At 54.4% G+C, this 18,179-nt stretch overlaps 1 protein-coding gene across 3 annotated transcripts in view; it reads left to right on the top strand.

Moving 5' to 3' along the window:
- The window catches only part of AGAP3 (ArfGAP with GTPase domain, ankyrin repeat and PH domain 3), a 110,565-nt gene that overhangs the window by 9,990 nt on the left and 82,396 nt on the right, over positions 1-18,179 (top strand). Inside the window, exon 1 of one of the 3 annotated variants that reach the window (XM_032126386.1) lies at positions 17,658-18,021. The exons of the other annotated variants lie outside the window; for them this stretch is intronic. Coding sequence (XP_031982277.1) covers positions 17,673-18,021 — 349 coding nt within the window. The 5' untranslated portion in view covers positions 17,658-17,672. Of the gene's footprint in view, positions 1-17,657; positions 18,022-18,179 lie in introns of those variants that run through there. 3 annotated transcript variants of the gene reach the window in all.

Below are 18,179 nucleotides of genomic sequence, written 5' to 3'. Positions count from 1 at the left end.
TTTCAGGGACTGGAGCTCATGTAGCTCTGCAGGGGTTTAGGGACAGCCAGGATGAGAGGTGAGGAGAGGGAAAGGAGGATCCATGAACTCTCACTGTCTGAGTCATGTCCTCGAGTCCCAGACAGGGTCTGAGTAACGTCCCTCGTCCCTGAGCAGCAAGGGCTTGGGGGCAGATGGGACAAAGCTGGGATTAGCAGCAGTTCTCTTTAATCATGTGGACCTTGGACTTGTGGTGCACACTTGAAATGCTGGAGGGGAAAAGAAGCTGAGACTTCATTTTGGACAGGAGACAGTCCAGGAATAGAAAAGCAGAACTATGAATCATCACACAGAGCTGAGGGATGGCATTAAATTAAAGGCTGGCTGGAGGAAGCGTGGAAGAAGAAGGGAAGGTGCTATGGGCAGAGCCGTGTGAGACACCCAAAAAACAGCAACACTGGAGGTGGAGAGTGAGGATGGTCTGTCTGAGGCCGGTGAAAAAAGCTGTAGAGAATCAGGAGGAGAACAAAGAGGATAAAAGAATTGCTGGGATCAACGAGGACGAACTGTTGTGGCCAGTTTGGTTCCTGAGAGAGGAGCTGCAGGGTCCAGAAGAGCCCAGAATCTGCAGGTGAGGCAGGAACAACCTTGTGCAGTCCCCTGGTGAGACAGAAAACAGAGATCCTGGGGTGAGGATGTCTGTCCTCCTGGGAAATGAAGGCCTGTCAGTGACATCAGACACCTTCCCAGGAGACTGGAGAGAATTTGGAGAGAGGTGGATTTGGTGCATGGACTGTTGGATGGGTGAGGAGTTGCATAGATGGCCTCATCTAAAGGTTTATGGTCAGTGGCCAAATGGAAACCAGTAATGAACACTGTCCACCCTGGGACCAGTACTGGTTAATATCTTTATTAATGACACAGACAGTGGCACTGAGTGCACTCTTGGTGTGTGTGCAGGTGACACAAAGCTGGGGGGTGCAGGTGACAAGCTGGAGGGCAGGAATGGCATCCAGAGGGACCCTGAGAGAGGAATGGGCCCATGGGACCCTCATAAAGTGCCAAGTGCAAGGCCCTGCACCTGGTTCTGGCCAATCTGCTGTACCAGTACAGTCTGGGGCACCTTTCACTATCCCAGGGTGCTGCAAGCTCTGCCCAACCTCGTCTTGGGCACTTCCAGGGATGGAGCAGCCACAGCTTTTCTAGGCACCCTCTGCCAGAGCCTCACCACCATCACAGGGAAGAATTTAACCCCAATATCTAATCTAAATCTCCTCTTTTAGTTTAAAACTATCACCCCTTGGTCTGTCACTGTCTGCCCATGTAAAACATCTGACATTACATTTTTTACTGGAAGTTTCAGTGAGTCCTGTGGCCTCTGCCTGTGCAGATCTCCTCTTTGCTCTTAGTCGTGGAAACTTACACAAAGGGGCTTAACCCCCCCCTGTCCTCAGCATCATTCCTCAGTGTCTTCTCTGTCCCCTGTGGAACAGGCCAAGCCTTCCTGTGTCCTTATGTTGGTCACTGAGGTACCTGGGATTCGCCTCTTGATTCTGCTGTTTGTCACTGGTCACCTCTCACTCTTTGTGTAGCTGCTCTGGGCTCAGACTAGGGTGCTGCTGCCACTCCCTTATTTTTATCCTTATTAATCTGGCCTCATTTCCAGTTTCCTTGTGCATGCCTTCCCGTGCCAAGCCTGGTATGGAGCTTGGGTGAGCCAAGCTGGTCTCCTACCACACCGGTTTCCTCTGCACTGGGATGATATCTGTGTGTGCCATCACTGCTGCTTCAGGGACCCAACAGCTTTTTGTAATCTTTTTTTAGTTTTCTCTTTTTCTTTTTTCCTTGTGGATTTGCTTCCAGTAAGATCTTGCCTGTGGAGTTTGGTAATCGTAGAATTCTGTAATGGTTTGGGTTGAAAGGGACCTTAAAGCTCATCCAGTTCCACCCCCTGCCCTAGGCAAGGACATCTTCCAGAAGAGGAGGTTGCTCCAAGTCCTGTTCAACCTGGCCTTGGACACTTCCAGGGACGGGGAGTCCACAGCCTCTCTGGGCAATAGCTGCCTTGGTGGAGTCTCTGCAGTTTGCTGTCCTTCCTCCCACAGACTGTAAGAGCTTGTGGACAGTCTTTCCTGCTCTGCCTCCTCCCATCAGCTTGCCTCAGAGGGTCAGCTGAAAGATGCTCTGGTAGACTGCAAGAGGTGGAAATTGAGTTGGAGAGAGTCTAAGAGAAAATCGAGGACAAAATGACACGTGGCCTGGTACAAGTGAGAAATGGGCATGGGAGGAGGTGCCCAGCCCCTTTGCAGGGCTGGGAGTGGATTTTTGAGGAGGGGATTGCACAAGGTGATGAGATGTTCGGGGAGCTCTGGTGGTGAGAGGTGAGGGGTAGACCTAAATATTCCTCTTGGAAGAGAAAATGCCTAAATGTGTGTTGGGTTTAGTCAGCTGGTTTGCAGGCTCTGTGGGTTTGTGGGCTTTGGTTTCAAACAAACTTTGATACTGGAGTGTCTGTTCCATTGCTGGCCATGTATTGTGAACTAATAAATGGTATCATCGTCCCCCTGCTCAGTTTAACTGCACTGCCATCCAGGCAGGTTGGGAAGTACTTTGTCCAGCTGGAAAGGTCTTGGTTCCCCCATTCCTGGAGGTCTTCACACCCTCCCGGGGCAACAATTGAAGGGAGCCCAACCACTGCTTCTTCAGTCGGTTGTTCCAGTCATTAATTCCTCCAGCTGCTGATAGTTCCCGTTTAATTCCCAATTTGCATTCATCTGTTTTAAAGTTCATTTTCTCACTTGTTTCTTTAGATTGGACTAAATAAAACTTTGTTACCTGAATGTTATTCCCTGAGAAGTTTACTGTTAACTTCATCATCAATTATCTCTTGATGTTCTTTCTGGGAAGTAAATCGCATAATGCTCATTAAAAGTCTCTTCATGAGTTCATTTCCTGTGGTCTTCAAAGAGTTTTTATGGCTCTTCCTTACACAGTGTTCTTAAAATGAAAATCATCAGATTATAGGCAGTGCGCTCCCACTTGACCCAGCCATAGTTCCATGAACTGTAAATCCAGTTTCTTTCTCTGCTGGCTGCTCTTTTTCATGAAATCCCAGAGTGGTTTGGGTTGGGAGGAACCTTAAAGGTCATCTGTGGTCTGTGTTTATTAGAGCTCTGTTGTCTGGCGTATCCATCCACCGCCTCCTGATGGTTGATGATGTGAATCCACACCGATGGTTCCTGGTCACCCAGTCATTTCTCCTGTGTTGGAAACACCACAAAAGGGTGTGGTCTGGGGTTTGGGGCTGGGGGATCTGAATGTCCCAGCATTCCTGGCATTTGCCACTTCACCTCTCTTGGACCTGGCATAATAAAAGTGTTTTCCCAATTGTCTGAAGCTTCCCAACATCACTGGTAAGGCTCCAGGTGTCACTGGAGTCCTCTTACTGGTTGACGTGGATCTCTGGCTGTTCTGAGCCTGGTCCTGCTGTGTTTATTGTAAATGACTTTGCGAAGTGATGGTTTATAGAGGGAGTGAGTGTTCTATGAGAATGGGTTACATGGTCATCTAAACATTGGCGGACTTGTTTATGTCATGGAACCATGGATCACTTCGGGCTGCAAGGACCTTCAAGGTCGTCCAGTCAAACCCTGTGTCAGCAACACCTGAACCACCTGGAGGAGTGGGATCAGCTGTCACGTGAATTGTTGTTTAAAAACATCCAGTTCCATTGACTCCATCCCCTTCCCAGGGACTGGTGTCAGCAACGGCTGCTGGGGAGGGGGGTATGAGGTCACTTTGCTCTGTTCCAGCCATTCCTGAATAGCTCTGTTATTTCAATATTTATTAAAAATTAGCATGAGCAGGAGTGTGAGCTCACTCTTCCTCGCTCTTCCTCACACCATTGCATTCAGGTCGTTTGTGCCTTTAAATTAGTTCCATTTTTTAATGACGTTTTTAAAATTGTTTCTGCTAATGGTTTTGCCATTCTACATTTGTGTTTGCTCTTCCTGAGTGTTTGTGTCAGCGCCTCTGGTGCCGTCTGTGCGAGGCCCAGCAGACCCCTGCCCCTGGACCTGCTCTGGGAGCGAGCCATGCCTCCCTGCGCGGGTCCGTGCTCCACACAGCCGCTTCCTGCTGCTCTCAGCATTGTTAGAGACTCGTTTTCCTGAAGGCTTCAACTTCCTACACCATTTTTGATGCTTCCTGCTTTCAAGATTGCATTGACATCTGTTTCCTCCTCTTTCTTCTTACTTCTTACCCTTTTTTGGGCAGTTTGGATGTCACTCACCTCCAGGTGGGTACAGGAGTTATAGCCTAATTGTTGTTGTGGTGTTTTTGTGAGGTGTTGGCATTTGGGCTGTCTGATCAATTGTGGAAGTGTAAAAACCCAAACCACAGCAAAAGCCCCGAACTGGGGCTTAGAATCCTGGAATGGTTTGGGTTGGAAGGGACCTTACATCCCGTTCCATTCTACCCCATTGCCATGGTCAGGGACACTTTCCACTGGACCAGGTTGCTCCAAGCTGTGTCCAACCTTGTCGTGGACACTTCCAGGGATGGTTCAGCCACAGCTGCTCTGGGAAAACCCTGGTTGCCCTGCTTTCCTCTCCAGGTGTCGGGTCCTGCTGCTGCTCCCCCATTGTCCTGGCTCCCGCTGTGCCCATGGCTGTGTCTGGTGGGCTCCTCACAGCGCTGACCCTCGTGCTGCGTCCCCTTCTCTCCTTGAGCTAGTTCTGCTGGTCCCAGAGTGCAGCAGCGCTGCCAGATTTAGGTGGCTCACTAAAATAAGTGCAGTTAGTGAGAATTTGGGTTACTTTATTACTGAAGTAGGTGCTAGGCGGCTTTCTCCAGGTGAGGAGGGTGCAGTGGTCAGACGGACAGGGCAGGTCCGGTCCCCTCAGTCCCCCTGCACCAAATGACATGCCCCTGTGCCCTGGCCATGTGGATGCGGCGCTTGGGAACACAGGGGTGGCGTTGGCAGTGCTGGGGGAACACTTGGACTTGATGGTCTCTGAGGGTTTTTCCAACCTTAATGATTGTGTGATTCCATGACAAGCTCTGCTTCTGGCACAGCCTGGCCGTCAGGCTGCCCCATGCCTAGGGCAGGAGATGTTGAGGCTGACGAGTGGGTGGGCATGTGGGGCACGGGGTGAGCCCTAGGCTGGGCACCAGGACCAGCAGGGCAGTGGCAGCTGGGGTCAGGCTGAGAGCTCACCTGATCTGCGGCGATGAGGGCCCTACAGCAGGGCCACCGGTGTGTCTGGGGACAGGCACGGCACCCCTGCTCAGTGTCCTGGGAGCACCACTGGCGGACTGGGAGCCCCCTGCCCATGCCACTGCCAGGTCTGTGCTCTGCCCGGTGCCAGGACCTCGGCGAGCCGCCGGCAGCAGCACATCTGTGAGCAAACCTGCAGCTGGAGCTGCTGTGGCTGCATGTGCTGGCCAGCAGCCGTGTCCGAGGTGAGTCACCGGCCACGCTGTGACTCAGCCGAAGCCTCTGCTGTGCCGCTGGCTCTGGCACCTGAGTCACTGCGCTGTCAGGCCCCCAGCCCTGGATGGGCAGGCTGCAGGCAGGATTGGGAAGGACAGAGTGAGGAGTCCAGGTGGAGCTGTGACATGGGGGGTCCCAGCATGGGCGTGGGGGGAGCCTGGGTCAGTGTGATCCTGCTGGGTGTCCTGCAGCACGTCCCCTCCACAGCAGCTCCCCAGTTCCATGTGTGACACGGAGCAGCAGCAGGGCCACCTGTGCGACATGAGGAACTTGGGTGGGTGACTGCAGGGGTCAGGGTGCTCACAGTGGCTCTTCCCTGCTGGTACCTGTCTGTACAGGTAGTCTGGGCAGGCAGGTGTGTGCAGCTGTGCCCCAGGTAGTTCTCTCCAGAGGCTGGAGGAGAGTCTGGCCTGGAGCGCACCCTGCTTTCATGGGAGATCATCTGCAGAAGTAGTCAGCCCTGGAGCCTTGCCAGCCTGAGGGTGGGGATGGCTCCTCGTGTGCTCCTGCTGGAGTAGGCACTTGCTGTGTCCCACAAGACTCCAGTGTAGAAGATGATATCCTTCCAGCTGCCCCAGGTCTGAGCTCTCGGAGCTGGGTTGGAATTTTCTGTGTGTGGGAAGCTGCTCTCCTCGAGGTTGGACATCAGTGTCCAGACCTGCAGGAAGGGCTTTAGGAGTGTGTCTGTAATCATGGCAGGAGTGTGGCTCATGGCCAGGTGTCCATTATCTTCCAGGCATGGGCAGGGCAGTGGAATGCACGTGCCATGGAAAACTCCTCTCCATCAGCACGTCGCCCACTGTCTGACTGTTGGTCTGTGTGATAGTACAAGATCAGAGCTGGGCTGAGCAATTTCAGCCCTTGGATTGGGTGTAACAGCCTGGGGAGGCCCGGGCCCATCAGCTAATGGTCCTGCTGACCACAGTGGGGCCAAGGTATGGAGCACATGGTGGAGATTTTGGGCAGTGACCTCTCAAAGTGGACCCCTGGCTGGAAAGAAGGCAGAGGGGCAGCTCTTCTCTCCTCTTCTGGGAGATGTGTCTATGTTAGCTGAGGGCTTCCTGGGTAGAGGGAGCTCCCCTCAACAGCTTTGCTGGTACTCCTGGGGTTGCAGTTTACATTGTGGTGTTCTGCAGACCCAGGATGCGAGTCCGGGGAGTCCCATGGTGCTGCCAGGTCCTTCCCAGCTTTGCTTTCAGGAAAGACTCATGGCTGCACTGTGGAGTGACGAGAGTGGGGTGGAACAGGGTACCCTGTGCCAGTGATGGTAATTAGCACCTTGGCTCCACACTGTCCTTGGGCTGACCAGAAGCACTGTGGCACTTCGCTGTGTCAGGGAAAGGGCCTGCCCTGGGAGGCACTGGACCGGTGCTCCCCGTAGTGCTTGGAGCTGTCCTGTAATTCCCTGAGTGACTCACGAGCCCATAAAGCCTTTTTCTGCTGCTGAGGCATTGGGGAAGCCTTGGTCAGCAGGATCACTATGTGTGCTCCAGGATCAGCTCTGATGGACAAGTTGGCACTGGACTGAGCCACCATGAGTCGTGAGCTTCCATCCCCTGATGCACTGACATGGGAGGCTCTCTGGAAACCCACCTGGCTGTTGAAGGAAGCAGGAGCAAACACCTGAGCGAGGCTGGCCTTGGCACTGGGGTGCAGGACAATGGTGTGGGCAAACTCCGTCTCCTCTCCTGGCACTGAGGCGGGAGTGTGACAGGTTTAACAGTTAAATTCCCAATGTTGGTAATTGTCGTTCCTTTGAAGTCTCTAATTCTGCTGTTTCCATGGAAATAGAATGATCTTGTGATTAAGATGTGAGGCTGAGGTGGCAGCTCTCTGGTCCTTCAGAGCTTCAGGTCCCTGTTTGCTCCCATGATGGTGTCTCTCTTTGAGAGGAGGCATACACCTGCCCTTACATGGCAGTCTGGGTTCCTGCCTTCAGAAAGGTGTCTAGAAGCCCTGCCTTGTCCCAGGGATCCTGGCAGAACCTCCTCAGGTGCATCGAGCGATGGTATTGCTCGTTCTGAGTCGACTTTGTGAGTTGTCCTCTATGGAAGCTGCAGGATCCAGAAGTGGGGGAGTTGGCTCATGCGGTGTCAGGGATGGAGGTGACATCACCTGAGTCTGCTCCCCCAGGCTCCTCGTCATCATCATCGGTCTCAGGCTGAAGTAGGAGTGATAAGTAGGTTGGGTGACTTGGGCACTAGAAGTGCTGATTTCTCTCTGTGCTGTGGGAGGGCCGAGGGTGCTGGATCAGATCCGGAAACTGTAAACCGCAGATGGCTGGAGTTCAGCTTGAGAGGAGGAGGAGGAAGAGTTGTGATGGGACCCACTTTAATTCTGGCACCCTCCTGTGCAGGGTGGTGGTGCCAAGGGGACATGGGGCTGGTGGGGCTCAGCAGGGCCTCTCCCTGCAGAGCTGCCCAGGGAAACTGGGCTCTGCAGAGCAGATCCATTCTCAGGAGGCTGGGGAACTGGGATGTGCAGCCCACCATTCCCAGGTTCTCAAGCTCTCGTATCTGGCTACTTGGCATTTCTCCTGTTTCCCTGTCTCAGGTAATGCCTTGGAGGAAAATCCCACAGTCGCCATGGTCATAGAACCCAGAACCTTCTGGGGGTTGGAAGGAACCTTAAATCTCATCTCGTCCCATGCCCTGCCATGAGCAGGGATATCTTCCGCTAGACTGGGTTGCTCCAAGCGCCATCCAACCTGGCCTTGAACACTTCCAGGGGTGGGTAGCCACAGCTTCTGTGGGAAATGTTTTCACAGAGTTGTTGAGAATAACCCCAAGATTTCATCTGAGAAATACTGGAGATGCAGGAAACACTTGCTGGGCCCCAAGCAGAGCCCACTGTGGCTTGGCAGATCAAAGTCTAGAGCACTGGGCTCCAGCCTGGAGCTGGGAGGTTGATCAGCTCTTCAATCCCTCACTCAAAGCTGGAAAAATGTACAGCGTTGGCCAAGCTGCCTTGTTTTTCCCCAGCCAGCTTTTGGGAAGTGTCTGAATTGCTTTTGCTGAAACTTCTATAAATACCATCCCGATGCAGTGAGCGAGCATGGAAAATGTTGGTGGGAATGTGGGTTTGGCAGCCCTGGGCCTCGGCGCCGCGGGGACGGTGTGACAGCCCCAGCCATGGCGCTGCCAGCGGCTCGGCGTGCGCACCGGGGGGCGTGGGGAGAGGGGGGCAAGGGGCCCCTCCTTGTGCTGCTGCCAAAGGGGCTCCAGGGGCTCCTTTGCTCCCTGCCCGCCCTATGCTGCTGCCCCACTGTGCGTGGGCTGGCTGTGCCCTTCCTGCTCCCAGGAAGCCATTCCCGAGCCCAAAGCTGCGTCTCATGTTTCTGTAGCCTCACATGGAGCTTTTGTCCTTGGGTTTGGCCAATAGTCCTCTGAGTGCGTGTTCGCTGAGTGCCGCTGCAGCCCTGATGAGACATTTCACACTGATGCTTTATGTGAAAAAATCTCCTGTTTTGGACCTGCCTAATTGGATGTGATGTCCCCAAGTTTCTGCTTTGGAAGAAACAGGGGACAAATTGTTCCCTAGTGGCCTTCTCCTTTCTTCTCCCAGCATGGAAAACTTCACACCCCCTCTGCCATCTTCCTTTCCAGGCTGCCTGTACAGTAGCTGTTCTATCCTGTCAGTCATCTCCTGCCCCTCTTAGTACCTTTAGGAGTTCCCTTCCATTTATTTTTGAGACCCAGGTCAGAAGCGCTGGAGAGGGTGAAGCCTGTGGGTGAGGACAAGAGCGTTGGGATATTCCCTGTCTTGTTCTCCATTCTTTACCTAGTAATGGCTGACACCCTCTTTGCTCTTCGATTGCTGCTGAGCAGCGGAGTGATGTTCACCGAATCATGGAATCATGGAATGGTTTGGGTTTGGAGGGACCTTGAAGTGCATCCAGTTGCACCCCCCCTGCTGTGGGCAGGGACACCTTCCACTAGACCAGGTTGCTCCAAGCGCCATCCAACCTGGCCTTGAACACTTCCAGGGATGGGGTAGCCACAGCTTCTCTGGGAACTGTTTTCTTAGAGTTGTTGAGAATTACCCCAGGATTTCATCTGAGTAGTGAGAACTTGCAGTTTGTTTTTGCAGATGTAAAATCAGAATTGCTTGTTTCTGATGATTCCGCTTCTCATCAGTCACCTGCTGTTCTGGCAGCTGGACACTTGGTATTTTAAGGTCCTTTTGCGACTCTTTCTCTTTGTTTCTGCCACCTTGAGTAATGCTTTGAGCTGACAGGGTTTCCTTGCTTTGTATTGTTCTCCGTGTGCCTGTCACACACCCTGTACTTGGGAGCCATGCCAGCCCTTTCCTTGGTACCGGATTGCCTGTGGATGGAGAAGGAGGGGAGAATGTTCCCTGTCCCTCACAGCCCCCATAATGCCCTGCAAATCTGGAGCAGCGATGCTGTTCCTGGGCAAAGTGTTTGGGTGATACTCACCCTTTGCCGTTTGGTTTTGGAGGTTGGTGTTGCTAGAGCCAAAAAACCAATAAAATTATGAGCTGCAGGACTTGGGAGAGAGAACACAAATAGCAAATGCAGTAGTTCCAAAGAATGTCACGTTTGTGCCCAAATCACGCAAAGGCCCTGTTAATGAGGGAAGCTGTGCCAACAGCCAGCCTGGCACACGGAGCGGCTGGCACATCCGAACAGCAGGACTGGCACAGAATTGATCCTAAACAGAGGAAGAGTTGGTGTTACAGAACACAGATCAAGAGTGGAAGTGAGCAAAAGAGGTGGTACACAAGTGGCCATTGGCATCCAGCTGGTCAGTGCCTGCTGGGAATTGGGAGGTTTATTGGGAACGGGGATGTTTTTAGCTGTGATGTTTGACTGTATTGTCTGAAACATGGAGTGTGGGGAGCTATGCAGTGTAAGCATCTCCATCCCTGCTTGGAGAGGTGAAATTCTTCCCTGGAATGGTTGGTCAGTCCTGAACAGCAGCTGCCAAAGTCAGGTGCTTTCAGATTCCCAGCTTTGGGCAGCTGGCACCCAGAGCTGTCTGCAGAGCGCCCTGCGAGCTGGCTGTGAGAAGATGAGTGAGGTTGGAGTGGGCTGATGCTGTGCCAGCCTTCAGCAGGATCCGTGGATGACTCAGGTATTTAGGATGCAGTTAGGCTGATATCGATCCCTGAGAGAGCAGCGGAGTGCCTGACATAATCAGAATTAGTGGAGAATTAAAGGAGGGAAGTGGGTGCTGAGTGACGTAGTTTGATGGGATCTACTTTCCATGACACTGAGAACAGCTCCCAAGCAGTGGGATTAGTGAAAGGTGTTAGTGATTAAATAATACCTTGAGGCTTCTTTATGGTATTTAGGTTAGTCCAGAGTGACCTCAGGAAGAAACTGGAAGAGTCAATGGTCAACATGAGATGTGTGAAGTGGAGTAAGAACTGGGGCCCTCAGTGTGTAGTTATGAATACAAACTGGGCTGAGACAGGTTTGGGGAGATTCCTGGGGATCCATCCTCTCCTGTGAGCATTTAGTGTCTGTATTGGGTCCTGGAAAAATCATCAAGAATGGTTCTCCCTTCCAAATCCAAGGTGGTGCGAGGCACTCAAAGCCATCCCCTTCTGCCCCGACCACACGGGAAGTTGGTGTTGGTGCTGGGGGAAGTTGAGGTCTCCCTTGTTGCTCTCTCTGGTCAGGTCAGTCAGGGGCCCCACTGTGACTCAGTCAGGCAGCTGGGACCCCTTGGGCCCTGCCAGGACTTGGTCAGGCAGCTGGGACCCCTTGGGCCCTGCTGGGCCTCGGCGTTGGCGGAGAGACACAAGGTGAGGGTTGGTGAGGCCAAGGGTGTGAGCCGGGCAGAATGACGCAGGGACTGTCCCTCCTGGGGCCCTGGGGTGAAACGTGGTACCTATTCCTGTTGGGAGGATGAGCCTGTGCAGGTTGAGGTGTCTGTGGCTGCAGCAGGGGAACCTTGGGGGACGGTGGGAACAGAGAACCAGGTGCAAGACCTGCACCCTCCATCCCACCTTCTGGCTGCGGCTTGTGGCTTTCAGTTTCTGGGTTTTTCTACTGTCTGTGGTTGGTGGTTGGCCTCTCTGCAGAGGCCTTGGGGAGGAACCCAAAATGCCTGGGTTAGACACAGGTAGGCTCCTCAGGCCACTGGGGTCTGTAAAGGTGAGCACTGATGGAGATGGATGACGTGGGGAGCTGCTTCCAGCAGGGGCTGCTCCAGGGATCAGAGCTGGGACTCTCGTGCCGAAGTGGGAGCAGGAGCAGGAGACACCAAACCCTTGGCCAGCCTGGAGCAGGGTCTTTGGCTCAGCATGCCTTGGGCTGGGGCTACCTCCGGCTCTCCCCAGGACTTGGGGGCAGCGCCTGAGGTATGAGTGGGTTCATTGAAATGGATAGTCTCACCTACAGTGTTTGTTGTGAAGCTGAGTTTCGTGTGCCAGGTGACATCTACTTCTTAACCATCCCAAGGGTGATATTTCGTTCTCTAAATCCATTGCGTGTGAGAATCGAAGCTCCATCACAGGGTCTGGAGCCTGTCCACCACGAGGGAGCTGGAGAAGGTTGTTGGGGGCTGGAGCACTGCAGTCCCCCTGCTCCAGGTGGGATACAGGGGTATTACTAACACTATTCTCACAACTGGCTCTTGTTGTTTGCAGCAAAACAATCTCTGCCTGTGTGTGCAGATGCTGTTAGTCACCATGCTCGCCTCAGAAGATGACGAGGTGGGAGCAGCAGTAACATGGCATTTGTTGGAGTGCTCAGGCCCCCATGAGCATCCCGTGTTGTTGCCAGCCTCAGTAGCTTTTTAGTTTGTGTTTTGAAAATACTTCCTTTGCCTGCTCATTGTTCCTGAGCAGGTGCCTTTGGGAACAGGGCGGAAGGACAGGATCTTTCCATGGCTTTAATTGTTTTGCATGTTTCCCAGGGAGGGAGGAGTGGTTTTGGAGAGCTTTGAGAAGCACTGTTGGGAACATCCCTTTGGGATTCTGAGCTGCTCCCCTTCCTGTGGAGCTTGATGCCACTCCAGTCCTACCTTTTGCTGGGGTTGGCTCTTCCCAAAATTCTTGTGTCATTGGTGTCTGCGATGCTGCATGCGCAGAGCCAGAAGAACGTGAGGATGGGTGGTCTGTCCGGTTGGCACAGACCTGGCTTGGAGGCCCAGTCTCCATCTGCTGCTGGGATGGGTGGGGGCTTTGCTTGCGGGCGCAGAAATGTCCTGTACCCGCTGGGCGTATGAACGTCATCACAGTGCGGTCATGTCTGAAGGAGCTCCATGGTCCAGCTAAAGGACAGCTCTGTGACCATCCTTTGCAGGCTGCTGTGGGGTCTCTGCCTTTCTGTCAAGGCTGGAAGGATTTTCCAGCCTCCTCCATCTCCTGCCATATTCTCCTCCTGATCTCCATGTGGATTTTCACGTCCTCTGAGTCCCATTGCTGCACCGTTCACTTTTTAGTTTCACTCTGTTGCCATTTCTTCTTTTGTTTGCTGCTTTTGAAATAAACTGGAGGATTTTCACTGTTTAAGTGATGGTTATGGGAGAGATTTTAAAGTGAGGCTGGAGAACCTGAGGAGGTCTTCTTTAGTCCTCTAACTAAATTTTCACATGGCCTTTTGTCTTTGGATTTCAAAATCCCAAGGAGTTTTCACAATGTCTGGCCTAATCATGCTGATGCTGCTCATACCTGCATCACCAGTGGGGAGCTTGGGAATTGGGAACGTTCTGGTGCCTGGAGACAGCCCTGTTCCATGGGAACATCTCTGTACCTGGAAGCAGCCTAGTGCCTGGGGACAGCCCAGTGCATGGCTGGCAGCATGGCGGGGCTGCTCATGCCCTGGAGTGCAGGTACCAGACTACCTGCAGGTTTAGTCAGGATACTGGTATGGGCGTCTCTGCGCACAGAAGTGCCCGGAGGTGGATTAAGGAGCGGAAGTGATTGCTGCTGCCTTGATCTTGTATTACACCCTGTAGGTAACATCCCAAAGCGTTGTCTTCCGGGGTTCCCTGAGGCACCAGGGTCTGGACCCGATTAGGAAGCATCATCCCTGCATCTGTCATCCCTTACATCTGTCATCCCTACGTCTGACTTGCAGCATGTGGGCGCAGGATCTGCAGCGTGGCCACCCCCACAGGGTCCATGGCAGGATGCCATCTTCGAAGGGCTGGCAGCAGTTTGGTGCTCAGATTCTCTCCTTGGTGGACAAGAGCATGGCCATGCCCTGTTAGGGTGACATGGGCATGACCTTGCATGTGTGGGAGGGAGGCGTTTGCTTCAGCGCTGCATCCTGGGTGGGGGGAGAAGGTGGCAATTTCCTCATCAGCAGCTCGAGGTTTGTGGCAGGACCTGAGCTGGGGGTGGGCAGTGTGGGAGGAGGGAGGGAGCTGGTGCTGGAGTCGGGCTCTCCTGTGACTGTTACTTACTTCCCAGCTGGTGTTAACTCTCTGCTGGCTGGGCCTGTTCCTCCTCTCCATGGAAACTGTAGGGAACAACCTGCGCTGAGGCACCTCTCATGGCAAGAGGCTTTGGAAAGTCAGTCAGCCTGTCAAGTGTTAAACCCAGGGCTCTGTGCTGCACAGGCACGGAGACAGGGCAGGGCAGGGCATGAGGGTCCAGCTAGCAGTGAGAGGCTGTGCCAGAACTTGGACCTGGAGCAGTGCCTCACCTCTCCATCCTGAGACCCTGGGGATGTGCAGGTGCTGTGGGGTGGGCGGGTGTTTGTCAGTGGAGTGCAGGAGGACATTGTCTCTTGGGCTCAGGGTGGTTGGGGTGACTGGAAGAGGTTTTGGGGTGCTTGGGGTGGCCGGAAAGGGTTACCACGGTGGTGCTGTGTGGTGTGCAGTGGTGCTGTGGTGGATGCTGAGCCTGTGGCAGGACTCAGCGTGAATGTATCACCCTGCTCAGGGTCAGGGGACGCCTGTGTCTCCTCCTCCCTCCTCCTGTTTGGGCCAAGGATGTCTCTGGCTCTGTCCCGGCCCCGTGGGGCCAGCAGGCAGGGCCTGGCCCCCGCCACCGCCTCCGAGTGACGGTGCTGCTGACGCGCTGGCAGCGTGGGCTGTGACGTGGGGCTGCGGGGGCTGCGGCGCTGCACCCCACGGCCGGGCCACCGAGCCTGCGCCCCCGGACGCTCTGCTTTGGCAGAGCCTCATCAGTATTCCTGGTGCATGGCCGAGCTGGCTGGAGCTGGTTTGCGGAGCCCGGTAGCTCCAGCATGGTCATGACACAGCGCTTGGGGTCCTCCTGCAGCTGCGGGGGGGTTTGTCTGCCATCCCTGGCACTGCACAGAACCCTCCTGCTCTGCTGCTCCAGCTGGACAGTGTGTGCCAGGGCCCTGGGTGCCCTGCAGCCTGGCACAGGTGCAGTGTTGTCACCTGTCCTGCACCCTGTCCTGGCTTTGTCCCTGGCAGTGGTGCCCACAGTTCCACCGCTAGCACGGTCTGTGCAGGGCTGTTGGCCTCGGGCAGCCCTGGTAGCACACCGGGCCTGGAGCTGGCTGCTGTCTCCACGTGCTCCTGGTCTCCTGCTGGTACCTGCCCTCTGTGCGGGCACTGGAAGCCATTGGGGCCATCCATGCTAGGAACCTCATCCCTCCCCCAGCTGCCGAGGCAGTGCTGGTCCCTCATCCATGCTGGACGTGTGGGGCTGCAGGGGGGCCCCCGGACTCAGGCACCTCTGCAGAGTGACAGTGCCTTTGAACCCACGGGGGATGGTGAGTGCAGGTATCCCATCCTCCCAGCTGGGCATCTCCCTGGCAACAAAGTCACCCTATCTGCAGTTCTCTGGAGCAACAATACTATTTGGGTCTGGGGGAACACAGGGATACCAGTGCTGGTGGGTCTGGGGGAGCAGTGATACCAGTGTCATGGGGTCTGGGGAGCACAGTGGAGCATTTGACCATGGTTTAGACTCCTTTTCCTTTTCAGGTCTCCACCCTGAATTTCACACCAGGGCCAACCAGCACTGGAATGTTCCCTGGCTCTCGGACTCTTCCCATGCAGCTGTTGTTAAGCCTCTTATGGATTATATTAATTTCAGCCACATGTTCATTGCCATAATGTTTGCACCATGCATGTGACTCAAAGAAGTGCTGGTAAGGGACCAACTTGCTTCTGTCCCCAGGCACCTGCTCTGGGTCAGATTGCCAAAGCCCAATGTCCCTGTTACTGCCCAGCTCTCGGAGATGCTTCTGCAGCCCCGCATAGCCCTGGGAACTCAGGCCAAGCTGCTGCCCGCCAGCAGCTTGTGAGCAGGTGAGCTGTCACCTGTCACCTGCACTAGACAGACACAGCTCCAGTCCAACCCACTATGGTTATGGTGTAAACTGCCAGAGACGAGACACATTAAAGGCATGTGGGGAGTTTCAGTGATGGCTGTCCTCAGACCCTGGTGGTTTCTAGTCTCATTCTCAGTTCCTCCATCGGTGGAGGGCTCAGGCAGCTGGAGCCCGTGTGTTGCGGGGTTTGAGCCCATCCTGGGGTATAGGTTCCCAACCTGTGTGCAGGTGCCCTGCAGCCCTCAACCCCAGGACTTGAATCTAAGGCTCCATTTTAGCCTATATTAGACGTCTTTCATTCTTCCTGTAGGAATAACGTCAAGGGGATCATGTCAATATACATACCAGTGCACACAGCGTTTGCAAACCTTTGCCACGAAACAGCCTAATTAGGTAAGAACAGTGTTATGCTGTTTCTGTGGTGTAGACCAGTATCTTACTGGGATGCAGGAGGACAGGTGTTGTACCTGTATTTCTTGGGCTGCTGGAGGTTCCAGCTGAGTGTTGTGCACAGGTTCTGGCTCTGTGTTTAAGAAAGGTGGAGACAAACTGCAGAGAATTGAGGGAATGCTTTAGAAACACAAATAGCTTTAAAAATATGATCCCTGGTGGGACAGGGAAGGGATGTTGTCAGCTAAGGGGAACTCTCCATGTTTCTCAGTAGATTTAATCAGAATTTGGATGAGGTCACAGGAGGAGGAAGAGCTGGAGCAGAAAGGAGGTCACAGGCTGCAGGGGGCTTGAGGAGGTCATAGTGCTGGAGGGGGCTTGGGGAGGTCGAAGGGATGGGTCAGACAGACCCTGTCAGGGGGATCCAGCATGTCTGGTCCTGCCTCAGCAAGCAGCACAAGGTGCATCATCTCTCCAGCAGACAGTCTGTGATTCAGAGACACCTCACAGCCAGAACCTGCCAGAACATTTTAAAAAGCTGAGACTCATGTGGAAGAGGAACCATCTGGTGCTGTTGGAGTATGTGTTAAACCCAGGGTTGGGAAGGAGATGGATATAGACGGTCCCATCTCCCTACAGGAAGAACTTTCCATCCCTGGGAGCATGGAGCTGTGCCAGGCATGGTGGAAAGGAGCTTGTGAGGGTCCTGACCTGGTTCCCTGCCCAGAGCCCGGTACCTGTGCCTGAGGTACCCTTGACAGGTTGGCTCGGACAGCCTGGTCCCCGCAGCCAGCCCTGTCTGGTGTTCAGCACTTTGGAAGACATTCCCTTGTAATTGCTTCCTGCAGAATTCCTTGTTCTCGCTGCAGTGCGGCTGCTCTGGGAGACGGGATGGCAGATGCTGTGCATGCAGGTCAGATCCAGTCTGGCAGTTCGCATGTTCCTGTGACCTTGGCACAGATGGCAGAACTGCAGCTCTGGCGGCTTGTCAGGCACCTTCTGCTCAGTCCCGGGCACAGGTGCCCGTTGGCTTGGGAGGGAGGGGAGTGGGATGTGTCCATTGTCTGCCCACAGGGCATGGCCACAGCGTGGGAGTGGCGGCTCTGAGCTACTGCTCGGGGCATTCGGCAGCGGGTACCGGGGAGGGGAACTGCCGGGGTAGGGCTGGTGCTGACAGGTGCGAACACCTGAGGGAGGAGCAGGACGTGAAGCCCCAGGAGAGGCTCTGGGTGGGACCTCTGCTCCTGCACGCCGTGATGGGGGTCTGTGGTACTGACGGGGATGGGAGGGGAGGTGGATGGTGGGACCTGTGGGCTTAGGAGAGGAAGGAGAAGGGACAGGAAGGGACTTGGCCGAGGCGCTGGCTGTGCTGTAGGGAGGGGAAGAGCTCTAGGTGGGGTTTGGCTGTGTCCGAGGCCTGGGTGCATCCAGAAAACTGGAGAGATAGGATGAGGCCTGTTGAGGAGGAGGATGAGGGGTCAAAGAGAAGGCAAAGTCCAAGAAGGTGATGGGATTTTGAAAGAGTCAAGGCAGTGGAGTCAAAGACTTCTGTATAAGGAGGGGGAAAGGGAGGTGCTGATGTTTAGGTGTTCCCTGGAGAGGCCTGGAGAAGCAGGAGAAGACCTGGGCTGGCTCAGCAGACAGGGCTTTCAGAAAGGTAAAAATAGTTTAAGGGGGAGTCAGACATCTTTTTTTTTCCTCCCCAGAGGGAGCACAGATCATACTTGCAATGTGAAGGAGGGAAGCCAGGGAGAGGGAAAAGGTGTGGAGGAAAAAAGAAGAGGAGAAGGAAGAGGAGAAGGAGGAGGAGGAGAGCCCTGGGGTGATGCTGGAGACAGGGACTGCGGGCAGCAGTGGGGGGGTGCTGGGGAAGAGGTGGAGGAGGTACCACAGTCAGGACTCCAGTGGCCAGGAAGGAGGGTCACAGGTGAGTGATGGTGGGTTTGGTCAAAGGAAATGACTGCCCTGGAACGAGACAGGAGTGAAGCTCTGGCTGAGGTGGTCACACTTAACCTGGTGCCCTGTGCTTCGGGCTCGGGAGGGCTCTGGAAGTCAGCGCTCCTGGGGGTCTGTGCTCCAGGGTGT

Source organism: Corvus moneduloides, chromosome 1, assembly GCF_009650955.1.
Source record: "Corvus moneduloides isolate bCorMon1 chromosome 1, bCorMon1.pri, whole genome shotgun sequence".
NCBI lineage: Eukaryota > Metazoa > Chordata > Aves > Passeriformes > Corvidae > Corvus > Corvus moneduloides.
Note: the sequence above shows the minus strand (reverse complement) of the source record. Positions and strands in the feature narration are given on the sequence as shown.